At 43.0% G+C, this 27,148-nt stretch overlaps 1 protein-coding gene and 1 long non-coding RNA gene across 3 annotated transcripts in view; both read left to right on the forward strand.

The window, feature by feature from the left end:
- LOC110257055 overlaps positions 1–16,304 on the forward strand; it is a 47,858-nt gene extending 31,554 nt beyond the window's left edge. Inside the window, exons 2-3 of the long non-coding RNA XR_002339228.1 lie at positions 14,577–14,762; positions 15,144–16,304. This is a non-coding gene — a long non-coding RNA (uncharacterized LOC110257055). The remainder of the gene's footprint in view (positions 1–14,576; positions 14,763–15,143) is intronic.
- The window catches only part of SGPP2 (sphingosine-1-phosphate phosphatase 2), a 146,547-nt gene continuing 135,919 nt past the window's right edge, over positions 16,521–27,148 (forward strand). The window contains exon 1 of one of the 2 annotated variants that reach the window (XM_021074877.1): positions 16,521–19,032. In XM_021074877.1, the coding sequence (XP_020930536.1) occupies positions 18,829–19,032 (204 nt within the window). In that variant the 5' untranslated portion in view covers positions 16,521–18,828. Of the gene's footprint in view, positions 19,033–19,112; positions 19,448–27,148 lie in introns of those variants that run through there. The other variant, XM_021074876.1, reaches the window with a different exon arrangement.

Below are 27,148 nucleotides of genomic sequence, written 5' to 3' on the forward strand. Positions count from 1 at the left end.
CTGAGCTGAATTCTCTGCTTTGTGTTGAGATCGAAGGCTGCATTCTTTTGTGGACCTGAGAGTCCTCTTTCACATTCATGTGGCTGCAGCCGAATTCAGTTGCTCGCAGTTGTAGGAGGTCCTCATTTCTTTGTTGGTTATAAGTCAGAAGTTGTTTTCAGCTCCCAGAAGTCACCCACGTTCCTTACCTCCTTTGTCTTCAAGCCAGCAGTAGAGAACTTCCCACGCCTCAAATCCTTGTCCTGCTTCGAATCTCTGATTTCCTCTGTCTCCTCTAGACCCTGATTGAAAGGGTCATGTGATTTGGCCAGGCCCACCAGGTGAATCTCCCTATCTTAAGGTGAACTGATTTGTAGACTGACTTACATCAGTAAAATCCCTTCACAGCAGTACCTAGACTAGCGTTTGACTGAAAAATTGGGAGAAATTGTGTGTAATGGGAAGGTGTGGCTGGGAATCCTGGGAATACCTGAGAATTCTGGTTAACTCACCTTCTTGAATGCAGAGATTGAGCTTTACACAAGTTTTTTAACCCCCTGATTTTCCCAACACAAGGTCCTTGTGATGTTTTAGTTCTGCTGTCACAAGTTTCCTTCATACTTGTATATTTCAGTAATTTCTGATTTATGGACTCTTCCTGAGGCATGGGTATGTTATGATCACCTTTGTAGAGTATTAGCCAATGATTTGTTTCCAGTGGGTCTGATTTAGTCAGTCTAGGATGAAGCCAGGAATTTGCATTTTTATTTATTTAATTTAATTTTTTTTTCATTTTATGGCCACACCTGCGGCATATGGGTGGTCCCTGGCTGGGGATCAAATTAGAGCTGCAACTGCAGGCCTATGCCACAGCCACAGCAACACTGGATCCAAGCTGCATCTATGACCTACACCACAGCTTGTGGCAACGCTGGATCCTTAACCCACTAAACAAGGCCAGGAATTGACCTGCAGCCTCACAGAGACTATGTCAGGTCCTTAACCCATTGAGCCACAATAGGAATGCCTATTTATTTATTTTAAAAAAATTTATAAGAATCTTTAAATCTTTTTCGTTTTTTTCTGCACTGATGGCATGTGGAAGTTCCCAGGCCAGGGATTGAACCCACACCATAGCAGCAACCTCAGCCATAGCAGTGACAGCACCAGATCCTTAGCCAACAGCATTACAAGGGAACCCTGGAATTTTCATTATTCTCAGAATTTGCATTTTTAAAAAGTACCCGTTGAGGGTTATGAGGTGGGTGGTCTACAGATTCCCTATAATGTATGTGCCTTGAAGGGAGAGGCCATTCTTCCTAGGGCTGCTATGAGGCCTTGATGACACAAGGTATGTAAATTACCTGGTATCTAATGGGAATTTAATGAACATTGGTCATTTTGTTTCTCTAATATCTAGTATCATACCTACCATATAATATAATAAATATTAGTTGAATAAAAATTTAAATTCTGTTAATTAAGAATACTTTTTTTGTCTTTTCTAGGGCCGCACCCATGGCATATGGAAGTTCCCAGGCTAGGAGTTGAATTGGAGCTGTAGCCACCAGCCTATGTCAGAGCCACAGCAATGTGAGATCTGAGCCGCGTCTGCAACCTACACCACAGCTCACGGCAACGCCAGGTCCTTAACCCACTGAGCAAGGCCAGGGACTGAACCCACAACCTCCTGGTTCCTAGTCAGATTCATTAACCTCTGCGCATGACAGCAACTCCTAATTAAGAATACTTTTGAGTGTAAGACAGAAAATCTGACTACTAGCAATTTTTAAAAGCCACGATTATTTTTTTTTCCCCCACAAACAAGTTGTTTGTAAGTAGACTGGTGCTGATACTGGTTCAGTAGCCAAAGGATATCAGGGCCCTGGGCTGGTATCTCTGTGATTCTCCCCTCATCTTTTAAGGATTTTTTTTCTCCTATGTGTAGCCAGTATGGAAAACAATATGGAGGTTCCTTAAAAAACTAAAAATAGAGTTGTCGTATGACGCAGCAATCCCACCCCTGGGCATATATCTGAACAAAACTATAACTTGAAAAATTACATGTACCCCAGTGTCCATTGCAGCACTATTCACAGTAGCCAAGACATGGAAACAACTTAAATGTCCATCAACAGATGAATGGATAAAGATGTGTAATTTAAAAAAAAATGGAGTTCCCATTGTGCCTCAGTGGTTAACGAACACAACTGGTATCCATGAGGATGCGGGTCCTATCCCTGGCCTTGCTCAGTGGTTTAGGGATTTGTCGTTGCCGCGAGCTGTGGTGTAGGTCACAGACTCCGCTCAGATGCAGCATTTGTGAATGTGACATAGGCTGGCAGCTATAGCTCCAGTTTGACCCCTAGCCTCCTGGGAACCTCCATGTGCCGAGACTGCAACCCTAAAAAAGACAAAAAAAGATGTGATTGATATATATATATATCATATATATATATATCTATACATATATATATATATACATATATATGTATGTATGTATGTATGTATGTATATATACATATATATATGTATATATATGTATATAGATATATATATGTGTATATATATATCTATATACATATATATATATATATAGAGAGAGAGAGAGAGACAGACAGACAGACAGACAGACAGACAGACAGATAGATAGAGGACCATTACTCAGCCATAAAAAAGAATGAAATAATGGTATTTGCAGCAACACGGAAGGACCTAGAGATTATCAAATGAAGTAAAGTAAGTCAGAAAGAGAAAGACAAATATATGATAACACTCATATGTGAAATCTAAAATATGATACAAATGAACATATCTACACAACAGAAACAGATCCACAGACATAGAGAATAGACTTGTGGTTGTCAGCGAAGGCGGTAGGAGAGAGAAGTATTGGGACTTTGGAATTAGCAGATGCAAATTAGCATATATAGGAGGGATAAGCAACAAGGACCTACTGTACAGCACAGGGAACAATAGTCAATATCCTGTGATAAACCATAATGGAAAAGGACATGAAAAAGAATATAACTGAATCATTTTGCTGTACAGCAGATGTTAACATTGTAAATCAACTATCCTTCAACAAAATTTAAAGATAAATAAATAAATGAAAACCAGAAGGTGAGACACACACTCAAAAATTGTTTTAAAAATAGCTCTATTGAAATATAATTTACATACCATAAAGTTTACTTTAAGTTTTATTGAAGTATAGTTGATTTACAATGTTGTAAAAGGTCACTTTAAAGTGTACAGCTCATTAGTTTACAATATATTCACAGAGTCCTGCAACCATAATCTGATTTTGAAACATTTTTAACATTCTCCCCCAAAAAAGCCCATTATCAGTCACTCTGTCATGCCTTCTCTCCTCACCTAGTCCTAGGCAACCACTAACCTACTTTAAGTCTATACAGATTTGCCTATTTTGGACATTTCATGTAAATGGAAACACATAATATGTAAGGTTTTGGGTCTGGCTGCTATCACTTTGCATAAAGTTTTTGAGGTTCATCCACGTTGAAGGTGAATCAGTTCCTCGTTCCTTTTTTACTGGTGAATAGTATTTCATGTCCACATACACCGCTCTTGGTTTATCCACATCTGTGATTCTCTTGACCTTCCCCTCTTGGTAACAGGGTAGCTAAGTTCCTGCATCATATTCTCACAAACTTGCATCCAGTGCAGCTAAGAAGAAGCAAGCTCCTCACCAACTCTCCTTTCATCAGGGAGCACAAGCATTTCCAGGAGAACCTTGGCTGGCTTCATTTTATATCTCATCTCTCAAGATTCGGACATATGCATCCTGCAGCTGTGCGGGAAGCTGGGGACGTGAGCATCTTTGGCAGAAGGCAGGCACAGAAAGAGGGTCTTGAAGTAGCCCTTTGCTTTCTGGCCCCATCGGATTTATAATATTTTTTTTCACTGTAAACCAAAACTTTGTCATTTTAAAAAACATACATTGGCATTATACATTTTGGTATGAGAGTTAGGGATATAATGCTTCACACACACACACACACACACACACACACACACGCACACACATACACACACAGCAAATTACCTTAACCTGACTCTTAGGAATCATTATTTGTGATAGTAGGATTGTGATTATTTCTAAGTCCTACATATTTTAAAGATGTTCTATAATATTTGGAGTTCCCTGTTGGCACAGCGGAGTAAGGATGTGGCCTTGTCACTGCAATGGCTTGGGTCACTGCTGTGGTGCAGGTTTGATCCCTGGCCTGGGAACTTCCACATGCCATAGGTACAGCCAAAAGAAAAAAAAGATAATTCTGAAATATATTTATAAGTGACATTATATGATGTCTTGAATGTGCTTTAAAAGAATATGAGAAGGAAGGAAGCAAATGGGGGTGTGATGGGGCAGCACTGGTGATGACACTGGGGTGGGATGACAGACACAAAGGGGGTTCATTACACTATTCTGTCTTCTTTTGCATGGGTTCTAAATCCATACAAGTAAAAATGTTGAGAAGGTAGCTCTCAAGTCTAAAACAGTAGCAGCAGGCTCCAGGAGAGTCTAACTGATGTTGATGACTTATTGAAAGAAAGACTGTATCTTCAAAGGGGAGAATATCTGCCAGAGGTTGAAAGAACAAGACCAGGCCATGTTCACCCAGTGTTGTCTGGGGGAAGGTCCTCCTATCATAAGGCTTGACATGGGGTCCCGGGTGTGGGTTAGTCCCCTATGTGGATTCTGGATCCTCAAATCTCTGACTTGATGTAGCTAGCCAAGAAAACTGTAAGGCAAGTTCCCCATGACTTTCTTCCTCTACTCCCCAAACACATTGCTAGATAACAGAATATACTGAATAAGAATTCAATTACCTGGCTTCATAAGACTTATAATCATTTTTTTTCACTAAAAATGGATAATTTACATCATATTATATATGTATATGTTATGTTTAACTGTGTTTAATAGAGATCCCAAGGTCAAAGTGTCTTAGAAGCACAGAGTTTATGCTCACTTGCAAAAGAAATCTACACATAGACTGGGACAGTGGTGTGGTAGATCCACAAAGTCAGCAGAGACCTAGGCAATTTTTGTCTGCCCTATCCTCCCCTTCTTTGTCACCTCTGGGTTCAGAGTTGCTATTGGAGCTCCAGCTATCACATCTGCATTTCAGGAAGCAGGAAGATATAAGAATGTAATACTTCCCATTGGCCAGAACTTTGACAGTGACTGTAATTATCTAAAAGAAAGACCAAGAAAGGTAATATTTCAGATAAGCACATTGCCACACTTGAATAAAATAGAGTTTGATTACTAAGGGGAAACAATGGAGGGAAGAGATGTTGGCTTGGCAACTGCTTATTGTGAATCGGTCCCCAAGGTCTAGTCAACTGATTGGGTTGAATTCCTCATTTTTATTTGCAACTCAATTAAAATTCAAGACAAAAAGGATGAGCATAATTTCTGCCAGCCTCTCTGTTGTATCTTATTGTTATTCTATTTCCATAGCATCCTGTAGTTTTATTAACTGTATTTTATATAGGACAAGGCTAAGTGTTTGAATATGGAAGTGGATTCATGCCTTAGGCAATACAGCTCTTAAGATATCTTGTCTTAAAACCTAGTGTTCCTTATCCTGAATTATAGAAGCAACAAGGTAAATCTGGTCTTAACTGTATTAAAGCAAATGGTCCCTGTGACTAGGAGCTATTTTGAGAAAAGAAATTGGTGATATGTGTATAATAGCATTTGCTTTACTTGATTATCAGATCCCACATTTCCACGAGCTTTTTCTTCCATTGCAGCATTGACAATTTTGTGTACATTCTTCAAATGGGGGAACATTTGGTCCAATAGCCAAGCTAAAGTGATCTATTATTACCGCCATGGCCCAAGGTAACTTGTCACAGATATTTTGCAAGGTATTCTTAGCTTCATGGGTTTGGTACTGTGTCAGCTCATTTGTTTCTTTTTCTTTTTTTTTTTTTTTTTTGTCTTTTTGCCTTTTCTACAGCCGCTCCCAGGGCAAATGGAAGTTCCCAGGCTAGGGGTCTAATCGGCCTATGCCAGAGCCACAGCAACATGGGATCCAAGCCGCATCTGCAACCTACACCACAGCTCACAGCAACGCTGGGTCCCCAACCCACTGAGCAAGGTCAGGGCTCAAACCCGCAACCTCATGGTTCCTAGTCGGATTCGTTAACCACTGCGCCACAACAGGAACTCCAAGCTCATTTGTTTCTAAGAACCAAACACTGGTGTGTATTTTTAGCAACATGTTTATGCTTCTTCCTTAAGCCAAAGAAGCTGATCTGTCTGCCAATGATAGGATCCATTAGTTGATCAACTGCTATATGAGCTCTGTGCCTGTCATCAAATATGTTTTTCTTCCTTATGATCATCTTTAGAGGTGCCATCCTCTCCTAAAACAACACAAACTTTACCAAATAATGTATTTGGGGTAAATAATTTTCTTATATAATCTTTTGAGTCTAATTAAATTTGGTAAAAATGAAGCATTTTCCTGTGTATTTAAAAATGAACATATTCAGAGCAAAATAATCTGCTTTATGGTAAGCATCATATGAACCAATCCCATAATTATCTGTATTAAAATAAAAACACCCCATTTATGTAGCCAACATCCAATGGTACCAGCATCTGTACATGATGGAATCCTTCTTCTTTAAAATAGCTAAGCAGGCCGTGGAAACTTACCCTAGTGCTGAAGATGCTAAGCAGTCTTACTTTCTTGATTTTTAACCCAAGACACGTGGTTTAGTAACTGTGCTAGGGCTGAATAACGACATCTTTATGTATAAATTAATACTCAGCAAAATTTTATCCGATTTCATAAATAAATGTACTATCAGAAAAATATTTGAACACTTGGCTAGAATAAACTCATTTGCTAGTTCAGTTTCATCCACATACAGCCTACTGATGACTCCCTTTGCAGATCCTGGCCCGGTCGTTTTGTTATCATCTCCACCCTCCCTCTCTAGTAGAACGCTGCCCTTCACATCTCTCCCTGACTTCAGCGCACACTGTTGCGTGTTTCTACTTTTCCTTGTGCTCTGTTTTCGGTCTTCTGTCTGTCTGTTTCTGTGATCTCTACTTGCCATGGTCCTTCCGATTACAGACAAGTCTCCTCAAATCCTACCGACTCCCTGCTGCTTTCCTTGATCCCCTGGTTGTCATTAATTTCCACTCCTCTCGGGCCCCCATTGCCTCATGTTAGATCTCAGCTTGGCTATTGCAGTCGTTATCCTATCTGCCTATATCCTCACACATACTATGCATGGAGGACAAGGGTTGTGTTGATTTCGCTTTTCAGTGTTCTATCCTTAACATTGACAGAGCGCTTCATTTAGCCAGTGCTGAACTATTATTCAGCACTGAACTGCCTCCTGTTTTGCTGTTGTTTTCTTTATCCACTCTGACCAACAAGGATTCAGATTTCCTTTACCTCGTTTTCACAGATCCTGGATTTAGAATAGCCTTTGAAGGGTGCTGGGAGACTGTGTTAACAGCCCAAGAGCAGAGTCACTAAATTTGCCGAGAGCCCCACATCCTGGAGGGACCTGGAAATGAGTTGGGGTGGAGAGCAGACCATCCAACCTGACATCCCTTCAGAATGGACTCATCCCATCCTGACTGCCTCCCTTTGTGCTAAACATTTACTGTTGGCCTTCTCAACAGTTTCACAGCAGACTGCTGGGTAAGGAGATCAAGTGGAACTTCTTTCCAATAGCAGCTTAATGGAAGAAAGGCTGTTTTATGACCTAAGACACATGATTGCTCTTCAGTGGTCAGGCCACTTGTGAGTTGGTAATGCTAGCTAGATAATATGGGGTCAAAGCTATATTTTACAGCAAACGATTTAACCTTTCCAAATCTCAGTTTTCTCATCTATCAAACAGGGTAATGGTAATGTTTCCAAACTTTTCAGCTGCTGTGATGATTGCAGATACTGTTTATCCAGTGCCAGCTGACCTCTGCTCTCCTGGTTCTTAGGCCTTTGGACTCACCACTAGCTCCCTTGGGTTTTCATCTTGCTGACTTACCCAGTACATCTGGGAATTTGCAGCCTCCATAATCACATGAGCCAATTCTTTAGAATAAACCTTGTGATATATATTTAGATGTAGAAATATAAATTAGCTACATCTATATATTTGTACCATATAACACATTTAGATTTCTATATCTGTGTTTATATTACATATATAACATAATTGCTACATTATATAAATAGATATATTTATATTTCCATATATTTATAAGTGGTCAGGTATATATATATATAAATAATGTAAGTGGCTAAATGGCCTTAGATAACACTGGGACAGATAGATGATAGAGAGAGAAAGAGCTCCTGTTCATTCCACTTCCTTGGAGAACCCTGACTAATATACTCTTCTAGGTATAGTCTGAAGTAGAAAGAAATAGAGAGTGGAAGCTCATTATCCATTGAAAAGAATGGAGCATAGTTAGGCAATTCACAAGTGGCATTTAGGTAATCAGGAAGTAAAGGAATCATAAGATTCTGTGGTGAGTCACAGAAAGTGGGTGATTCACACTGAGATTTCCAGAAGCTGCTGCGAAGCCTCACGTCCACAGAGTTTGCAAAATGGCTTCTGTTTTACTCTCACTTTCAAGTATCACGTCAGCCTCTCTCATGGGAGGCATCTAAACAGGAAGTATGGGGAGGTCCTGGCATGGCTAAGGGAAACAAACCCGACTAGTATCCATGAGGATGAGGTTTTGATTTCTGGTCTCGCTCAGTGGGTTAAGGATCCGGCATTGCCATGAGCTGTGGTGTAGGTTGCAGAAGCAGCTCAGATCCTGCATTGCTGTGACTGTGCTGCAGGCTGGCAGCTGTAGCTCCAATCTGACCCTTAGCCTGGGAACCTCCATATGCTTCAGGTACAGCCCTAAAAAGCAAAAACAAAAAAAAAAACAACCACCAAAAAAACACAGGAACTCTGCCAGTAAGAGTAGCTTTGGAAATGTAGGTTTTAGGACTCTAGCCTGTGATTAAGGGAGAACTTAGAAGTATTTAAAAAGAAGAGAAAAGAATGTATAAGGTAAAATTTTGTTGATTTGAATAAGAGCCAAAAAATTGTCCTCCTTCCTTTTGCAAAGCAAAGGCCCACAGTTTTAGCTGTGATGGCACTAGCAGGTGATGGGGGCTTCTGCCCATTGACTCTAAAGTGGCCGTGATTCCAGGAATCCAGCAGTCTGCTTCAGTGGCAAAACCGCTTTCTTCTAGAAGTCCATGAAATGTAGGTAATATTTATTGTTCATAGGTTAATGACATTGGAACAGATCCAGCTATGTTATTCCCTGGTACTAACCACCAAGCTGAAAAGTTAACCAAGTATGGAAAAAGAAGTTGAAGTTTTAAGCCAGGCTAGGAGAAGATTTTGTCTTCACTAAAAAAAAAAAAAGGAAAAGTTCCTGGCTCTTATAAATTAAAAGCTCACTTGTGTGGAAACAATCTGCCAAATAACTCAAGGAAGTCTCTCGTATTCCTTCTTTTAGTCAACAAATCCTCAGATACCAGTTACCTCATTTATACAAATGGAATTAGCCATTGGTAATATACTTGGTCCATGACTAAAATGTGGGTTTATAAGACTCCACAAGTATTATTAACCAAGTAATACACTGGTATTTTAATGGGCATAAAATCAACAATAAAAAACACTGTAAAAGCCATAGCATTTAAGACTCTAGAACTTAGGTAACAGAGGTAGTTCAGAAATCAAAGTCTGATTTTCCTGTTTTCCTCTAGTTATCACTTCAGCTGATCATGAAGAAAGCTGTTCTACACTGTACACTGACCACAGATGTTAGCATTAAGTAGAGTTTTATGGTATTCCAACAAAGCTTTTTTTTTTTTTTTTTTTTTTTTTTTTTTTTTTTTTGGTGGGGGGCCTACTTGCAGCATGTAGAAGTTCCTGGGCCAGGAATTGAACTCATGACACAGCAATGACCCGAGCCACAGCAGTGACAAAGCCAGATCCTTAACCCACAAGCCACCAGGGAACTCCTCAACAAAGCTTTTTATCTCACCTCAGAGTGAATTAGTCAAATGATGTAGGTTAAGCTATGTCAATAACGATGTAGATTCAAAAAATATATATATATATTGAGGAGTCTGGAGAAAATTCTATTACAGTTAAAGTAAGGAAGAAAAAATCATCTCATTAACTTCATGAAATGACCCATCAGGAAAAGGAGAGTATGGAATGATATTATCCCAATTGTACAGATGGTTAAACTTGGTTTCAGAGAACTGCCCAAGGACCAAAAGACCTGGATTTGAACCTGGGTGTTCCTGACTCTGAAATTCACACTACCAGATCATTCTGCCTCCAGCGTTATTGGTAATAGAAAAGGGCATTATCAGCAACAGAGGAGGCACTTAGCAATGAGAAAGCACCATGAGCAATGATGAATTAACACTTAGTTGATTATTCTTCTAGGAGATAAATATTTGTTATTCAAGCAAGACAACATATCCCTATTAAAATGGCCAATGTGTAAACACACCCTTGACAGAAGTGCTGCAGATGTCAGGATGGTTGAAATTGAAATGTATTCAATGAAATTCACATATAGGATCATTTATGAGCAGTCACTAACTAAGAAAGACAAGATGATTCAGGGGTCCAACTTATGACTTGATTTAATGATCCAGAGGCCTATCCTGTCTCCTCCACTGCATTCTAGATTTCTTAAGATGAAGGACTGTGACACTGAGAGGTGGGATTCCAACCGACAGCGTTGCTAATGCACCATGTTGGTCTTCCTTGTTTCAGTGCAGTGAAGGTAATCCCACAGGTTTCAGGGACCAAGCAGACAATGAAATGAGCAATGGAGGAAGGATGTAAAATAACACAGAGAATGGAGAACTGTGGAAAACCCCTGGAACAATGCCCCATCTAGAGAGAGCAGCAGATATTCAGTTTGGGCAAGTGTGGCTACAATGAACCTTGACCCAGTGATAGCAGAATTTCCAGCTTTTAAAGAGAAGCTAGACATCTATATTTTACAGAAAGTGATCTGATGTTTAAAGTTTGGCAATTATTTATTCCATTTTTAGGATCCTGGTGTGGTCCAGATGCTGATACCTCTGCTCTAGATGTCAGTTCCTATGTATGAATAGCTCTGACTTATGTTTGTAGGCTGTGCTCAGGGAGCCCCTCTACTGAAGGGATGCTGACGGCTCAGCTGAAGCCATGGGGAAGCACTGATTCTGAGAATCTATACTGGCAGGACTGAGAGGCAGGCTTTCATGCAGAGTGGGCCTGGGAGTCCTGTGTGCTAAGGCCAGTTACAGCTTGGTCATCTGCCCATTCTAGACACCACTCAGAACTACAGATGCTTCAGCTGAAAGGGCCTTATTATCCTTTCCTCAATAATGAAGAAGGTGGAGACTCCTGGCCCTTGCCCAGCATCTTCCACACACACACCTCAATGCCCACTGACCTTCTCACCAATAGACGATGTATTAAATCACCAAATCAGAAACTCCAAAGCCCCTAGACTGCATACATTAATTTTTTTCTTATCATCTATTAGATGGGTTTGCCAGTGGTGTCATTAATTGTTCTTTCTGGAACAATTAATGTAACAAGCTTGTAACATCTGGTGGTTCATAGCCAACTTTTGATGACTGTGGTCTCTTGGTGTTATTACTCATGGTAGTCTCTCTTTTTTTTTTTTTTTTTTTTTTGTCTTTTTGCCTTTTCTTGAGCCGCTCCCATGGCATATGGAGGTTCCCAGGCTAGGGGTCTTATCGGAGCTGTAGCCACCGCCCTACGCCAGAGCCACAGCAACGTGGGATCCATCCGAGCCGCGTCTGTGATCCACACCACAGCTCACGGCAATGCCGGATCCTTAACCCACTGAGCAAGGCCAGGGAACGAACATGAAACCTCATGGTTCCTAGTCAGATTCGTTAACCACTGTGCCACGACGGGAACTCCGGTAGTCTCTTTTATATAAGCATCTGTTTTGTTGTTGTTGTTTTGTTTTTGTCTTTTTTAGGGCCACACCCGGGGCACATGGAGGTTCCCAGGCTAGGGGTCGAATCAGAGCTGTAGCCGCTGGCCTACACCACAGCCACAGCAATGCCAGATCTGAGCCACATCTGTGACCTACACCACAGCTCGTTGCAATGCTAGATCCCTAACCAACTGAGCAAGGCCGTGGATTGAACCTGGATCCTTATGGATGCTAGTCAGATTCATTTCTGCTGAGCCACGATGGGAACTGCCTATGTAAGCACCTCTGCTTCTCTCACTAATCAAGCCTGCCCAGTTAGAAGAGTTTTAGAAGAACAACAAATCTTTCAATTACAAAAGTAATACACCTCTGTGTAAAAATTCAAATATATCCCAGTACATAGAGTAAAAACTGAAAGTTCCCCATGGCTCCTATTCCATGTCAGGATGGTAGACCTACTAGCAAATGAGTGATTTGACCCCAAATCTTTTTCTATTCCTTGGTATGTGTGCACACATATGCACATACACACACATGAACAAATGTGTATTTCAATATTGTAAATATAAATGGCAACATGTTATATCTATTGCTCTGTACTTTTCTGGGACTTGCTTTACTATACAGTGTGTATCGGAGATGAGTATCTGTGAAGTTTTCTAACCCACCTTTAGTTTGTTGATGATTCATGAACTTAAATAGATGCATAAAGTAGAACCAAAAAGGCTTCATTTAGATTTGGAAGCTTATTCCGAAGTAAATGAGTTTCTAAATTTTTGATAATTTAAAATTTTAGTTTTCGTTTATTTTTGTGAATTTTTTTTATTACAATGAATTTTATTACATTCATAGTTGTACAACAATCATCTCAACCAAATTTTATAGCATCTCTATCCCAAACCCTCAGTGCATCTCCCCCACTCCCCAACCTGTCTCATTTGGAAACCACAAGTTTTTCAAAGTCTGTGAGTCAGTATCTGTTCTGCAAAGAAGTTCATTGTGTCCTTTTTTTAGATTATGCATGTAAGTGATAGTATTTGATGTTGGTATCTCACTGTCTGACTGACTTCACTTAGCATGATAATTTCTAGGTCCATCCATGTTGCTCCAAATGCCATTATTTCTTTCCTTTTAATGGCTGAGTAATATTCCACTGTGTATATGTACCACATCTTCTTTATCCACTCCTCTGTCCATGGACATTTAGGTTGTTTCCATGTCTTGGCTATTGTATATACTGCTGCAATGAACACTGGAGTACACGTGTCTTTTTGAGTCATGGTTTTCTATGGATAGATACCCCAATTTTTTTTTTGTCTTTTTGCGTTTTTGAGGGCCGCTCCCTCAGCACATTGAGGTTCCCAGGCTAGGGGTCGAATCGGAGCTGTAGCCACCGGCCTATGCCAGAGCCACAGCAACGCGGGATCCGGGCCACGTCTGCAACCTACACCACAGCTCACGGCAACGCCGGGTCCTTAACCCACTGAGCAAGGCCAGGGATCAAACCCACAACCTCATGGTTCCTAGTCAGATTCGTTAACCACTGCGCCACGACGGGAACTCCCCAAATTTTTATCCACATCTACATAATAAACCCAGTCTTGGAAAGTGTTTTTGTTTTTGTTTTTGATTTTTTTAGGGCCACATCCTCGGCATATGGAAGTTCCCAGGCTAGGGGTTGAATTGGAGCTGTAGCTACTAGCCTACGCTACAACCACAGTAACTTAGTCTCTGAGCCATATCTTCGACCTAAACCACAGCTCATGGCAATGCTGGATCCTTAACCCACTGGGCAAGTCCAGGAATGGAACCTGCATCCTCATGGATGCTAGCAGGTTTGTTACTGCTGGCCAGATGGGAATTCCGGAAAGTGTTACGTTAACTGATTTTGTAAAATGAATCATATTATAAAAATATCCAGGAAACTGATTATTGGAAAGGACTGAGTGACATTAATAGGGAATATTCTTTAGGAATAAAAATGACCATCTGGAGTTCGCTGGCAGCCTTGAAGTTAAAGGATCCAGCATGGTTACTGCTGTGGTGCAGGTTTGATCCCTAGCCTGAGAACTTCTGCATGCTGGGTCCTGGCCAAAAAAAAAAAAAAAAAAAAAAAAAAAAGCAAAAAGCACCTCTAAGAGAACACTTGCGAAGAGTCAAATATATTTTCTTTGTCTATCTGAGCTTGAGCAATCCCAATGTGTGATGGAATTGGAAGAAACTGTTCTTGTTTCTCTTTTAGATATTTGATATTTTATCAATGACTAGACCAAAGAGGACTGAGTTTTAATATTGGTTGACACGAGGTATCTCCCTTCCCCCAAGTTCTTTAGTTAGGTAGAGCATGCTAAACTCTACAGTCTTCCGCATAAAGTGGTCAAAATCCATCAAAACTCATTGGAGACCATTATTTTGTCTCATATGGTTTGATGCAACTGGATTCAAACCAAGAAGTACTGGCTGAAATCAAGCTCTTAATCAATATTCATGATTGTGAAAACGTGCAGACTGGACCATGCCTTGACTGTTTGCTGCAGGAAATTCAAGACTCCGAGTCTTTCTACTTACAGCCTTCCCTTTTTCTGTTTCCCAGTTTATAGGAACATCACCAGTAACTGATTTCTTTTAAAGCCGGGTTTAAAGCTGAAACTTCTCCCAGCCAGAAGAGTGCCCTCCCCACCAAGAAAAATGTGTGATGATTTATTGAAAATGTCTAAATAGAAGAATTGTTTTTCATTAATTAAAGAACAGAAAGGGATTGTACCCTGAACAACGCAAGGTGAGTTCCATGCTTTACCTTTCAAAATTTCAGCCACCTGAGTAGTCCACGGAGCCTAGGGCTTTGATCAGTTTGTCAACAAACATGTCTCTAACCGGTCAAGACTATTAATCCTCAGGTACTTTATGTAATATATGTGCAAAGATATAAATTAGCATTTAAAAAAAAGAATGCCAGTAACCAAATATATATATATATGAATTTGGTTACTGGCATTCTTTTTATAAACATCTGTAAATTTTGAAAGAGTTATGTGCCGAAAAGTTTGGCTCTCAGAATGACTTTCCCATATAAAGTGACTAGATTTCCAGCTAAGCCCAGGAAGAATTTGATTCACAAGGTGATTTTTTTTTTTTTTTTTTTTTTTGGCCCTGCATACAGAAGTTCCCCAACCAGCACCACAGCACCGACGGGAGCCGCAGCAATGACACCTCGCAATCCTTAAGCTGCTGAACAACCAGGGAACTCCCATCATGTGAAGTATTGTCAGATTGACTATGCTTCAGAATCTCTCAGGAAGCCAGTACTCTGAAGCCCTTGACAGCACCCTGGGGGGGGGGCAGGAATTGGTAGTTTCCATGGCAGCGCGAAGAAAGCCTCCTGCAGCCAGAGGTAGGTGGAGCTTGGGTAGCCCTTTGCCGCTGGTGAAGGGAATGTGGGATGCTGCTTAGTTTCCATGTCCTGCCAATTACTGGCTGTCTTGAGTTAGGACCCTTCACGCCACAAGTAGCAGAAATGGGGGACTTGGTACCAAGGATTCTGGGGTAGTTCAGGAAGGCAGGCTAGGTGGACCTTCACAATGACTGGACGAGGCTTTGTGGAGCTGTCTTTCAGGAGCTGTAAGTGGCTGGCCTTGCCTGACTTCCCTGTTTGTCTGCTTTATTTCTCCCTTGCTAGCACACAGCAACGAGACCACTTATCTGCCCCACAGATAAGGTGTTCTCCTGCTTTTGAATTTTCTTCTCCTCACTCCATAGATACTGACTAGAGTCTATGAATTCAAATGCTTGAAGAGAAGGCATTTGATTATCCTAAATGTGGGCAAGTGGTGTTCAGCCCAGGGCCAATTAGCTTCAGCCACAGGGCCAGGTCACGTGGCTCAAACACGGCTGCCAATCTCCTCCACCATCCCCTGGGTAGATGGTGGGTGAAGGAGGAAGGACATTCTCGCATAAGAGCCGTGTGTGTGACTTGGCAGACCCTGCAAACTGTATCCAATACATGTTGTAACTTTGGGAAAAAAAATCACTTCACATCACAGAGCCCTAGTTTTCTCCTCTAAAAAACAGATAAAGCTGCTTGCCTTTGAAGGCTGTAGAATTTACAGGCAACAACTTGCAAGTGAGCCCTAAACTCCAAAGCTCTAAAAACTGAAGTTTTAATCTTAGTCTACAACAACAACATTCACTGAGAAATTATTTATTGAGCACTCAGTACACTCTGGGAATACTTTTCAATATAAAAGTAAAGAGCAAAGACAGGAATTCCCATTTTGTGGCTCAGTGGGAACTACCCTGACCAATATCCATAAAGATGTGGGTTCAATCCTTGGCCTTGCTCAGTGGGTTAAGGATCAGGCATTGCTGTGGCTGTGGTGTAGGCTGGCAACTACAGTTCCAACATGACCCCTAGCCTGGGGACTTCCATATACCGAGGATGTGGCCCTAAAAGGCAAAAAAAAAAAAAAAAAAAAAAAAAAAAGATGATAAATAAATACATTCATTTAAAAAAAAGAGTAAATATAAATTCCAGGGATAGAATATGATTTAGTAACAGAAAGAATACGTTTTGGAGTCATAAAGCCCTGAGTTGAATCCTTCTGCCGCTTGCTTGTGTGGCTTTGGGCAAATTTCCCATGTCTGAGCCTCAGTTTTCTTATCTCTCAAGTGGGAGTGTCAGTCCATATTACAGCCCAGATGGCCCTACTTGATCTTGCCTCTGCCCACCTCTTCCAAGCAATCCCTGAACTCAAGCCTCTCCAGCCAGGCTGGTCCCCCATGTGGTTTCTCTAACACTCTGAGCTTGGGCTGCCTCAAGGCCTTTACAGCTGCTTTAGACCTGTTTCCTCTGTCTGGAATGTTCTTTCTCCTGATCTTGATAGGGTAGAGACCTTTTTTTTTTCAGGTCTCTGCACAAATATTCTCTTCTTGGAGGTAAACATCTTACCTGAATGTCTTCCCCCTACCCCACCATAGCTTTTATCACTCCCTAAAGGTACAGTTTTTATTTTTGTATTAGCCATCCCTCTGCGAAAATATAAGTTCAATGATCCAGGGTCTCTCTTTTTTTTTAACTGATGTATTCCTAGACCTAGAATAGTGTCTGACACTAGTAAATGCACGTATCGTCAAACACATGAAGGATGAGTGGTTACTTTAGAGGGCTGCTGGGAGGATAAAACGTGATTAAAATAGTTGTGTATGAAAGTACTGAGCACATGGCTGGCACAGAGTAAGTGGTTGTACTGAGTTGAGTAGTGTTCCCCCCACATTGATGTCCACCCAGAACCCATGAATGTGGCCTTATTTGGAAATAGACATTTTGCAGATGTAATCATGTTAAGATGAGGTCAGACTGGATTAGAATGGGCCCTAATCCAGTGTCTGGTGTCCCTATAAGGGAAATTTGGGCAGAGAGAGTCACATAGGCACAGCCCGTGACAACTGAGAAAGTTTAGAGTGGGGGTGCCACAAGCCAGAGACCACCCCACACAACAACCTTATAAGAATGACAGGAAGGGAGGATTATCATTTCATCACAGGAGGAAACTGAGGCACACAGTTTAATCACAAGCCACTGGAAGCTGGAGTCAGTACCTGGGGATGAAATGCATTGTCTGAATAAGCAATTTTTTGGCCTTCTGCTCCATGTGCTGTGTTTGGCTTTGCCTCTTTTTCCTAATTGGGAGAAAGGAAAATTGAACTCGGGAGATACATTACTCAGATGTCTTCAATGGGAGAACACATTTAACACACGAAAAGAATAAGTCCTAAACCACTACCATTCCAGCTTCTAAAACTAAACCACAGGGTTTGGTCCCAGTGGCTGTAAACGAGAGCAACACTGGGGAGAGGAACCTTCTGCTTCTAATTGAACATCTCTGTGTGGGACACAGCTGGATTGGGACAGCAGCTGTGCTTCTTCCTAAGTTAGGTAGAAAATATTTCCCAAGAGTTTCATTGCTCTCTCAGCCTGCTCTCCCAGCCACCTTGATCTTGCTTGTCCAGGCAGGACGGCAAAGGAGAGCAGAAACTCAGGCATAGGGAGACCAAGTCATCCTTGAAAGCTGCATCCAGACTTAATGGCCTGACACAAGGTCGTGACAGGTGCTCCTCCACCGTCATTTGTGCTACCAAATACTTCGCCGAGGCTTTGCGCTGGGCTACCAGGAAATGCTCAGCCTTGCTGCAAATCCAAGACAGAAGGATTGAATTGCATTTTCCTTGCAGGCTGGTCAGCTGGGCCTAATTTGGCTTTGCCTTTCACTCCCTGTGAGGAAGCGGAGAGGGCTTCGCTCAGATTTCAGTGCCCCTAGAAGATTCAGGAGGAGGGAAAACCAAGGTCGCCCCGCAGGATGTTTTCTTTGCCGTTTTGCTGAGATCCCTAAAACAGATGCAGGTGCGGGGAGAAGACGACTCCTCCTCCCCATCTTTCAACACCTAGTTATCTTTGGGTCTAAAGTTCTAGAAGCGGGGCGGGGTGGGGGTGGGGCGGCAGAAGGCACCATCTTAATGCGGAAAAGAAAGAATAGCGTTTCCTCTCCACCTGTCTAAAGCATTCCCCAGTTGCCAACTCACAAGGGTAAGCGCAGGAACAGGGAGGATGACTCAGGGTCCACTTTGAACCCCGCTCGCTTCGTAAGCAAGGTGGAAGAACATAGGGCCCGCGGGGAGACGTTGCATCACGGAAAGTTTGGCAAGAACTCGGGGAGCTCGCTCCACCTGCCAGAAGTGGGCAAAGGCAGGACTCCAGGCTGGATAGCCGGGAACCGAAGGGGAAATCCGTCCTCACATTGAGGTCAATAGTGAAAGGAGGGTCACTAGGCGATCTGCCAGCGCACGCCAGTATGGAGCTGTGCTGGCCCCCACGTGCTCGGCCGCTCCCCATTAGGCGGTACTTCTGCACCAGTCGCGGGGGGGGGGGCGCAGAGAGGAGCGGTGTAGACACCTGTACACTTTCGCCCAGTTCCGAGCGGGCCGGATGCCAGGGACAGCCCGAGGCCGCCACGGCCGGCGGAGGAGGAAAGGAGAACCGAAACGCCCTGCGCAAGGTGGGGGCGAACACCTGGGCGCGGTGGGGGCGGGCGCTAGGACCCGAGCGGCGCACCTGTTGGCTGGCGCCCCGGGCCCCGCCCGCGCTCCATCCGGAGCGCCCGGCCAGGCAATATCTCGGGCTAGGGCTGGAGGGGGAGCGCGAGTGGAGGGCACCAGGTAGCAGCGGCTGCGGCGCGTGGTTCCGGGCTCACCATGGCCGAGCTGCTGAGGAGCCTGCAGGATTCGCAGCTCGTTGCTCGCTTCCAGCGCCGCTGCGGGCTCTTCCCGGCACCGGAGGAAGGCCTCGGCGAGAGCTGCGCGGACCCCGTGGAGGGCGCGGCGCGAGCGCCGGCGCTCGAGCATCTCCCCGCGGCCAACGGCAAGGGCGCCGGGGAGCCGGCCAATGGGCTGCGGAGAGTCGCGGTCCCGCAGGTAACACGGGCCAGGTGATCATAAGGGTCGGGGGAGGGGGCAGCTCGCTCCTCAGCCTGCAGACTTGCTGGTCCAGGCGACTCCGCGACCCGGGGATGGGCGTGCGCTGACCCTGCCCAGCCGAGAGGGCCGCATCCCGGGCGGCGACCTTGTTCCCCGCGCTGTGTGTTCCTGGGAAGGGGGCTGTGGGGTTCAGTCCCCAGGATGACATCGTCTAATGCTGCCAGGTGGCAGCCAGGTCTCTTCAGACTTAGGATGCACCCAGAGCTTTAAATGCAGCCTATTTAAAGACTTTCTCCCTTCATAAATAATGAAATTTAGGTTCACGTGTGTTCTCCCAAATGTGTAAGAGTTACATAATTGAGAAGAGGAGTGGAGACGTCCTTGACGTTTTCACGAGAGGCTTCCCTGGGGAGAGATTCTGAGGACTTCTCCCCTGGGATTCTGGGCTTCCGCCGCATCCCCCATTCTTTGATGGGCACTACAGGGGTGCAGCAGGGCTCCAGCGTCCGACAACGCCAACTCTAAGGACAGAACTTGGGTTTAAATGCAGCCACTGGAGAGGTTTACAGACCCCACCCCCTACCGCCAGTGATGATGTCCAGACAGCTTTTCGCTCTCTCTCTACCTCTGCCCCGCAGAATCATGAGGTCCCTCCTGCCTGGTGGGTCTCTTATTAACTGACACCAGTGACTTTGAACAGATACTCTCAGGAGGGAAGCTCACCGCGCTCTCCTCTAGGCGTTCATAATGTGGTTATACAACCCACTGCGGCTCTGGGGAAGCCAGCGTGTTGTCGTCGCAGTGCACAGGGACTCCAGGCGGGAGGGACCAGACAGGCTGCAGATGCTATCGCGCCAGGGCTGTTGTCTGCCAGGGCTCAGGGCTCTCCCCTGGGAGGCGGGGCCCTCTGCGGCAGTGAGATACCCTGAACCCCACCCCCACCCCAGAAGAGGCCTTTTCCCCAGAGGATGGTAGAAAGTGTGGCAAAGGAAAACTGAAGCAATGTATTAATTCCAGCTCGTGGGGGTGGGGGTGGTGGAGGAAACCACTTTTTTTTTTTTTTCGACAAGTTTTGATGGCAGGAAGTTGGCATTTATTTATATGTAGATGTCTAGATCTAGTAACAGGAAACATGAAGAACCTGGCCTTCCGGCAGAATGGGATATAGTGGGCATTAAACTGCAGGATTTACCTAGAGGGTGGGGGTGGGAGACAGGTTCTACTCCAGAGAAATCTTCCCTCCTAGTATTTTTTTTTTCTCCTTTCATTGTTCCTTCTCTACCCACCTGATGGATGATATCTGGTAACTTTTAGATGACTTTGAGAGCCCCTTCCCCCTTCCCCCTTCCTCTTCTTTTTAAAATGGAGCAGAGGGAAGGGATAAGAACCAGGCTCATGCCTGAAATGCTGCTCAGTGTTTTCTGCACACGCACAAGGCAGATGTGCATGCTATTCTTTGCTCTCGCCTCGAGGGTCTCCTGGGTTTCCCTCATTCAGGAAGCTGAAGACTAGCTCATTTTTCCCCCCTCATGTTTTTCTGTTACCCTTGGTCAGGTAACTTGCAGTTCTGGAAAAGGATCCTCTTGCCCTTTAAAAGCAAGAGGAGCAGCTTTTTTTTTTGTAGAGAGGTGTCATCTTGATGCTTGAATAGCCTAATATTCAGTGAACCAGATGGAAGCTTGCCTCTTCCTGTCCTATCTAGCACATGACCTCACCACTATAGATCATGCCAAGGTGAGAGAGAGCTAAAAATTCATGGTAAGAAATCACATTGATGCATGATGGGGGAAAAAAGATGAGTGCACTTGATGAATGATGAGCTACTGTTCTTAAAGGTGGGCTGATGTCAAGTGACTTAGAAAAGATTAATATTTTGCAAGTCCATGTGGAATTCCCAAAAGAAAACAATTGCATACCTGCCTCAGAAAATTGATAGGCTCATAAGGGAGCAGTTGGAAAAACTTCTCTCCAGTATAGCCTTTCTTCCTCTTGGCCTCCTGCCTTTGTCTGGCCTGCCTGGCCTTCTTTCTCTAAATAAACACCCACTTATCCCTCAGTTTCAAAGGTTGGTTCCTCAAGAGACACCATCACTCACGTTCCAGAACTCCTTTCATAGGTTCTTTGTGCTCCTTGTGGGTTTTGTGTGTGTGTGTGTGTTTGTATGCTTGTTTTTAATGGCTGCACCCACGGCATATGGAAGTTCCTGGGTCAGGGATTGAATCCAAGCTGCAGCTGTGACCTGTGCCACAGCTGTGGCAATGCCAATTCCTTTAACCCACTGCACCAGGCGGGGGGATCGAACCCATGCTTGTGCAGAGACCCAAGTTGCTGCAGCTGGATTTCTAACCCACTGCACCACAGCAGGAACTCCTCTTTGTTTCTTCAATTCAGCATTTATCACATTGAGTAAGCACACCTTTGTGTGGGTATCTGGTTATTGCTCATCTCTTCCAGTGGATGATAAGCTCTAAGAATGCAGGGAGCTTGTTTAGTATGCTTGTTATTTTCTTCCCATGGCCTGGTACACGGAAGCTTAGTGAATTTCATAAACAAATGAGTGTGGATTGCAATATAAAATTGCCCTTTAAAGGCAAAACAAGCAGGTTTTCTTGCAGGGAAGTGTTTTCTTGCTAGTTGAAAAGACTGGGCTTTCAGTAGAGCCAAATGGTGGAAGTTCCTCTTCACCGAACCACACACTTCATTCACTAGGTCATGAAAAAGTGGGAGCTAAATATTCAGGATAAGGAGATCCCGTGGTGGCTCAGTGGTTAACGAATCTGGCTAGGAACCATGAGGTTGTGGGTTTGATCCTGGCCTTGCTCAGTGGGTTAAGGATCTGTCATTGCCCTGAGCTGTGGTGTAGGTCACAGATGCGGCTCCAATCCCTGTGTTGCTGTGGCTCTGACAGGCCAGCAGCTACAGCTCTGATTAGACTCCTAGCCTGTGACCTCCATGTGTTGTGGGTGTGGCCCTAGAAAAGGCAAAAGGACAAAAAAAAAAAAAAAAGTCTCTGATTAAGGGCGGAGACTTTAAAAAAAGAAAAAAAAAATTCAGGATAAGAAATTGAAGATTTAGGGAGTTCCCTTTGTGGCTCAGCGGGTTAAGAACCTGACATCATGTTGGTGAGGATGCAGGTTCGATCCCTGGCCTTGCTCAGTGAGTTAAGAATCCAGATACTGCTCAGATCTGGCATTGCTGTGGCTGTAGTGTAGGCTAGCAGCTGCAGCTCCAATTCGACCCCTAACCTGGGACCTTCCACATGCCGTGGTCTTAAAGAGAAAAAAAAAAAGAAAAAGAAAAGACATTGAACATTTTAAAAAACCAAAGCATAAATATTGAAAATCAAAACTTTCTATATGACCTAGAAGTCAGGCAGCACCAGGGTATTGATTTAAGACCCTTCCAACAATAGAGAAGTTGTTTTCTTCCCTTGAGTGACTTTATTTTTTTTATTGTTGAATTTCATTATATTTATAGTTATACAACCATCATCACAACCCTTGAGTGACTTTCGCTTATAACAAATCTAATCTTTCTCACCTCCCCTATTTTTTATCTTTCTTGTAGTGGTTGAAATAAGGACAAGTAGGAAAATGATTCTAAGGCCTTCCTTTACACATTCCTATAACACCACACACTGCTAGCTTAAAGATTAACTACATCGTTTACAAAGCTGGACTGGGCTGGCCTCACCCAAAGCTGTCATTGAATAAGTCAGACTGAACCTCAGAGATTCCTCTGTAGTCCTGCATGTCACAGACAGCAAGTTTGAGTCCTGAAGAGTTAAAAGCTCTGTTGGGGACTTTCCAGATATTGCACAGTCAGATCAATGACTCTTAAGTCTAAACTTCTTTCCTCTATGCACCTCCAGTGAAACAATTGGCGGCTTCATCTTCTCTGTCTCATTGAAAAGTGTGCAGTGTTGGGACTGGTTGGGGGCAGGGAAGAGATTGGGTGGAAAGAGGAGCTATTGCTTTTGGTCTGCAAGGGTAACTGGTTTGCAAGGAGAACCCTAGAAGGACATTCTTGGCAGTCACAAGGAGCAAGAGGCAGAAGGCCTAGGACTGAGCTAGAGTGCAAAGGCCTGGACAGGATTATGTTTGTTTGTCCTGGGGTAAAGCCAGCCTTGGATACAATGGCATTTTGATTTCTATCATCTTTACTTACTCAACAGTGTTAGATTTTCTAGATTTTCTCCATCATTATGTTAGATCATAATTAAACTTTCCAAATCTCTCTCAGCCCTGTAAATACTTTTTATTCAGACATAGTTCTAAACTTGGGTTGGGAAGGGCATCAAAAGTTAAGTTGTCTTTAGAAGTCTTTGCCCTTCCTCACGTCTGTCTTAAAACATTTGGGGCCCCCAAAGTCTATCAATCTGTAAAAACCCTACCCTTGATTTTACTGGCTTGCTAAAGTGCAAAGAACCAGGAATCGAAAGACCTGGATCTAGCTCTGCCCTGGTGTCATTTTGAACTTCTCTGGGTCTCTGTTGTCCCATGTGCAATATAAGCAGAGTGGAATGGAACCATGAGTTTTCAACTGTGGCTGTACAGTATAAGCAGTAAGAGAAGCTTTAAAAATAAAACAGGAGTTCCTGTCGTGGCTCAGTGGTCACGAATCCAACTAGTATCCTTAAAGACACAGGTTCAATCCCTGGCCTCCGTCAGTGGATTAAGGATCCAGCATTGCTGTGAGCTGTGGTGTAGGTCACAGGTGTGGCTTAGATCTGGTGTGGCTGTGGCTGTGGCGTAGGCCAGAAGCTACACTTCAATTAAACCCCTAGCCTGGGAACTTCTATATGCCGTGGGTATGGCCCTGGGAAAAAAAAAAAAAAAAAAACAGCAATATTCAGAATCCAGGTCAGAAGTGGGGCGCCAGAGAAGCTGGCAAACAGAACTGGGAAACTCTGAATTCTCTTCCTCTGGGACCTACCACCCCTTCGTGTGTTCAGTACAAGGATGGTGATGGTCAGAAACAGCAGTTATGGTAGCTGTTGACATTGTGGCTGGATTATATTTAAACTGGCCAACAGATCATCCTTCAAGTTTTGATTATCTTTAGATGGATTCTCCGGTTGTTCTTTTTCTTTTTTTTTCCCTGTTAGGACCGCACCTGAGCCATATGTAAGTTCCCAGGCTAGGGGTCAAATTGGAGCTGCAGCTGCCGGCCTACACCACAACCATAGCAATGCAGGATCCAAGCTGCACCTGCCGTCTACACCAAAGTTCATGGCAACGCCAGATATAATTGACATATAACATTAGTTTCAAGTGTACAGCATGATTCAATATTTGCATGTATTGTGAATAAGTCTAGTTAACATCCATCACCACACATAGTTAACAGTTATTTTTCTTGGGATCAGAACTTTTGAGATCTATTCTTTTAGCAACGTTCAGATATACAATACAGTATTAACTATAGTTATCACTCTGTACATTACATCTCAATGACTTTTTTATTTTACAACTGGAAGTTTGTATCTTTTGACATCTTCATCCCTTTTGCGCAATGGTCCGTGCCTCCCCCCCACAACCTCCCCCCTCTGGCAACCACAAATCTCTTCTCTATATCAATGAGTTAAGTTCTGTTGTTGTTTTTTAGATTCCACATGTAAGTGAGGTCATACATTATTTATCTTTATTTCACTTAACATAATATATGTACCCATACATAACACACAATGGAATATTATATACACACACACACACCACCTCTTCTTTATTCTTTTATCTGTCAATGGGCACTTAAGTTGCTGCCATGTTTTAGCTATTGTAAATAATTCTGTAGTGAACATGGAGAGGCATATGTCTTTTAATGTTTTCATTTTCTTTAGATAAATACCCAGGATAGAATTGCTGGATCATATGGTAATTCTATTTTTAATTTTTTTTTTTTTTTGTCTTGTATCATTTTAGAGCTGCACCCGTGGCATATGGAAGTTCCCGGGCTAGGGGTTGAATTGGAGCTACAGCTGCCAGCCTATGCCATAGCTCAGGGCAATGCCAGACCCTTAACCCACTGAGCGAGGCCAGGGATCGAACCCACAACCTCCTGGTTCCTAAACGGATTTGTTTCTGCTGCGCCCAATGGGAACTCCCTAGTTTCAGTTTTTTGAGGAACCTCCATACTGTTTTCCATAGTGGCTGCACCAATTTACATTCCCATCAACGGTGTACAAGGGTTCCCTTTTCTTCACATCTTCACCAACACCTATTTCCTGTCTTTTTGATAATAGCTCTTCTGACAGATGTGAGGTGATATCTCATTGTGGTTTTGATGTGCATTTTCCTGATGTTAAGCATCTTTTCATGTGCTTGTTGGCCCTCTGTATGTCTTTGGAAAGATGTCTATTCAGTTCTTCTGCCCATTTTAAAATCAGATTGTTTGGGGTTTTTTTTATTGAGTTGCATCAGTTCTTTATACATTTTGATATTAACCTCTGATCAGATATATGGTTTGCAATTACTTTCTTCCATTTGGTTAGGCTGTCTTTTTATTTTATTGATGATGTCCTTTGCTATGCCAGAAGCCTTCGTTTAATGTAGTCCCACTTGTTTATTTTTGCTTTTGTTGCCTCTACTTTGGGTTTCAAGTCCAAAAAGTCATTGCCAAGATCGACGTTTGTCTTTGATTGTCTTCTCAATTTAGTTTCCTGACTTGTAATTGCTGGGTAGAAATATGCATATGATATGGCTTTTAATAGATATTACCAAATTGCCCAACAGAAAGGGTGGAGGCATGGAAAACTAGGAATACAGGTTTTCCTGTGCTCTCACCAATCTTAGGGGTTAACTCTTTTAACTTTACTCTTTGTAGAAAATAGGCCACTTCTGCTTCTACCTTGTCTTTGCTTCCCTTATTTCCAGCTTATATTTATTGATCAGCTAATGTGTTTCTGGGACAGTCCTCAGCCTTAAAGATGCAAAGATAAATAAGATTTAGTTCCTGCCCTGGGAAAACCACCAAGAAAATGGTGCAATGCAACACAAGGTAGAATAGAAGGAGAAATATGTTCTCAGGGAAACAGTAGCAGGAGTAATGGTGATTTCTATGGGAGCCCATCCCTCTTGAGTCCAGGTTTAAAGAGCAGTAGAAGTCAAATAGGTGACAATGTTAGAATCTCTTTTCTTTACTTGGAAACCTCATGTAATAAACTATAAAGACACATTGTTATTTTTGATGAATGGTGACAAGCTCAACTTGGGTATAGGGGGGTCCCAGCAGAAGATAGATGGCCTACTGATAAGGGGTCATTGAAACCCTTAAGAATGGTGACAGTAGCAATTTTTTTTGTGTATTTTGCCTTAATTTACAAACAGAGAATAAGAGAAAGAGAAAAGAAATAACCTAGTCTCTACTCCACTTCAGGGAGAGAAAGCGTAACGTCCCTTTCCTTAAGTGTGGGCTGCACATAGTGACTTCCTTTTAAAGAGTCTAACATAGAAAGAGGAAGAGAAAAAAAAGGAAGAATGATTTTACAGTGGTGAAGCCTGAGGAGCACCACCTCAGCCAGATGATCAAGTTTGATGTCAGCAGTAATGTCATTTTGATGTATGTGCTCATGGTGTGTATGGACAAGATATACACTTTTTGTGTGTGTGTGTCTTTTTAGGGCCACAGGTGTGGCATCTGGAAGTTCCCAGGCTAGGGGTCCAATCGGAGCTGCAGCTGCCAGCCTACACCACAACCCCA

The sequence above is a fragment of the Sus scrofa genome, chromosome 15, assembly GCF_000003025.6.
Source record: "Sus scrofa isolate TJ Tabasco breed Duroc chromosome 15, Sscrofa11.1, whole genome shotgun sequence".
Lineage (NCBI taxonomy): Eukaryota > Metazoa > Chordata > Mammalia > Artiodactyla > Suidae > Sus > Sus scrofa.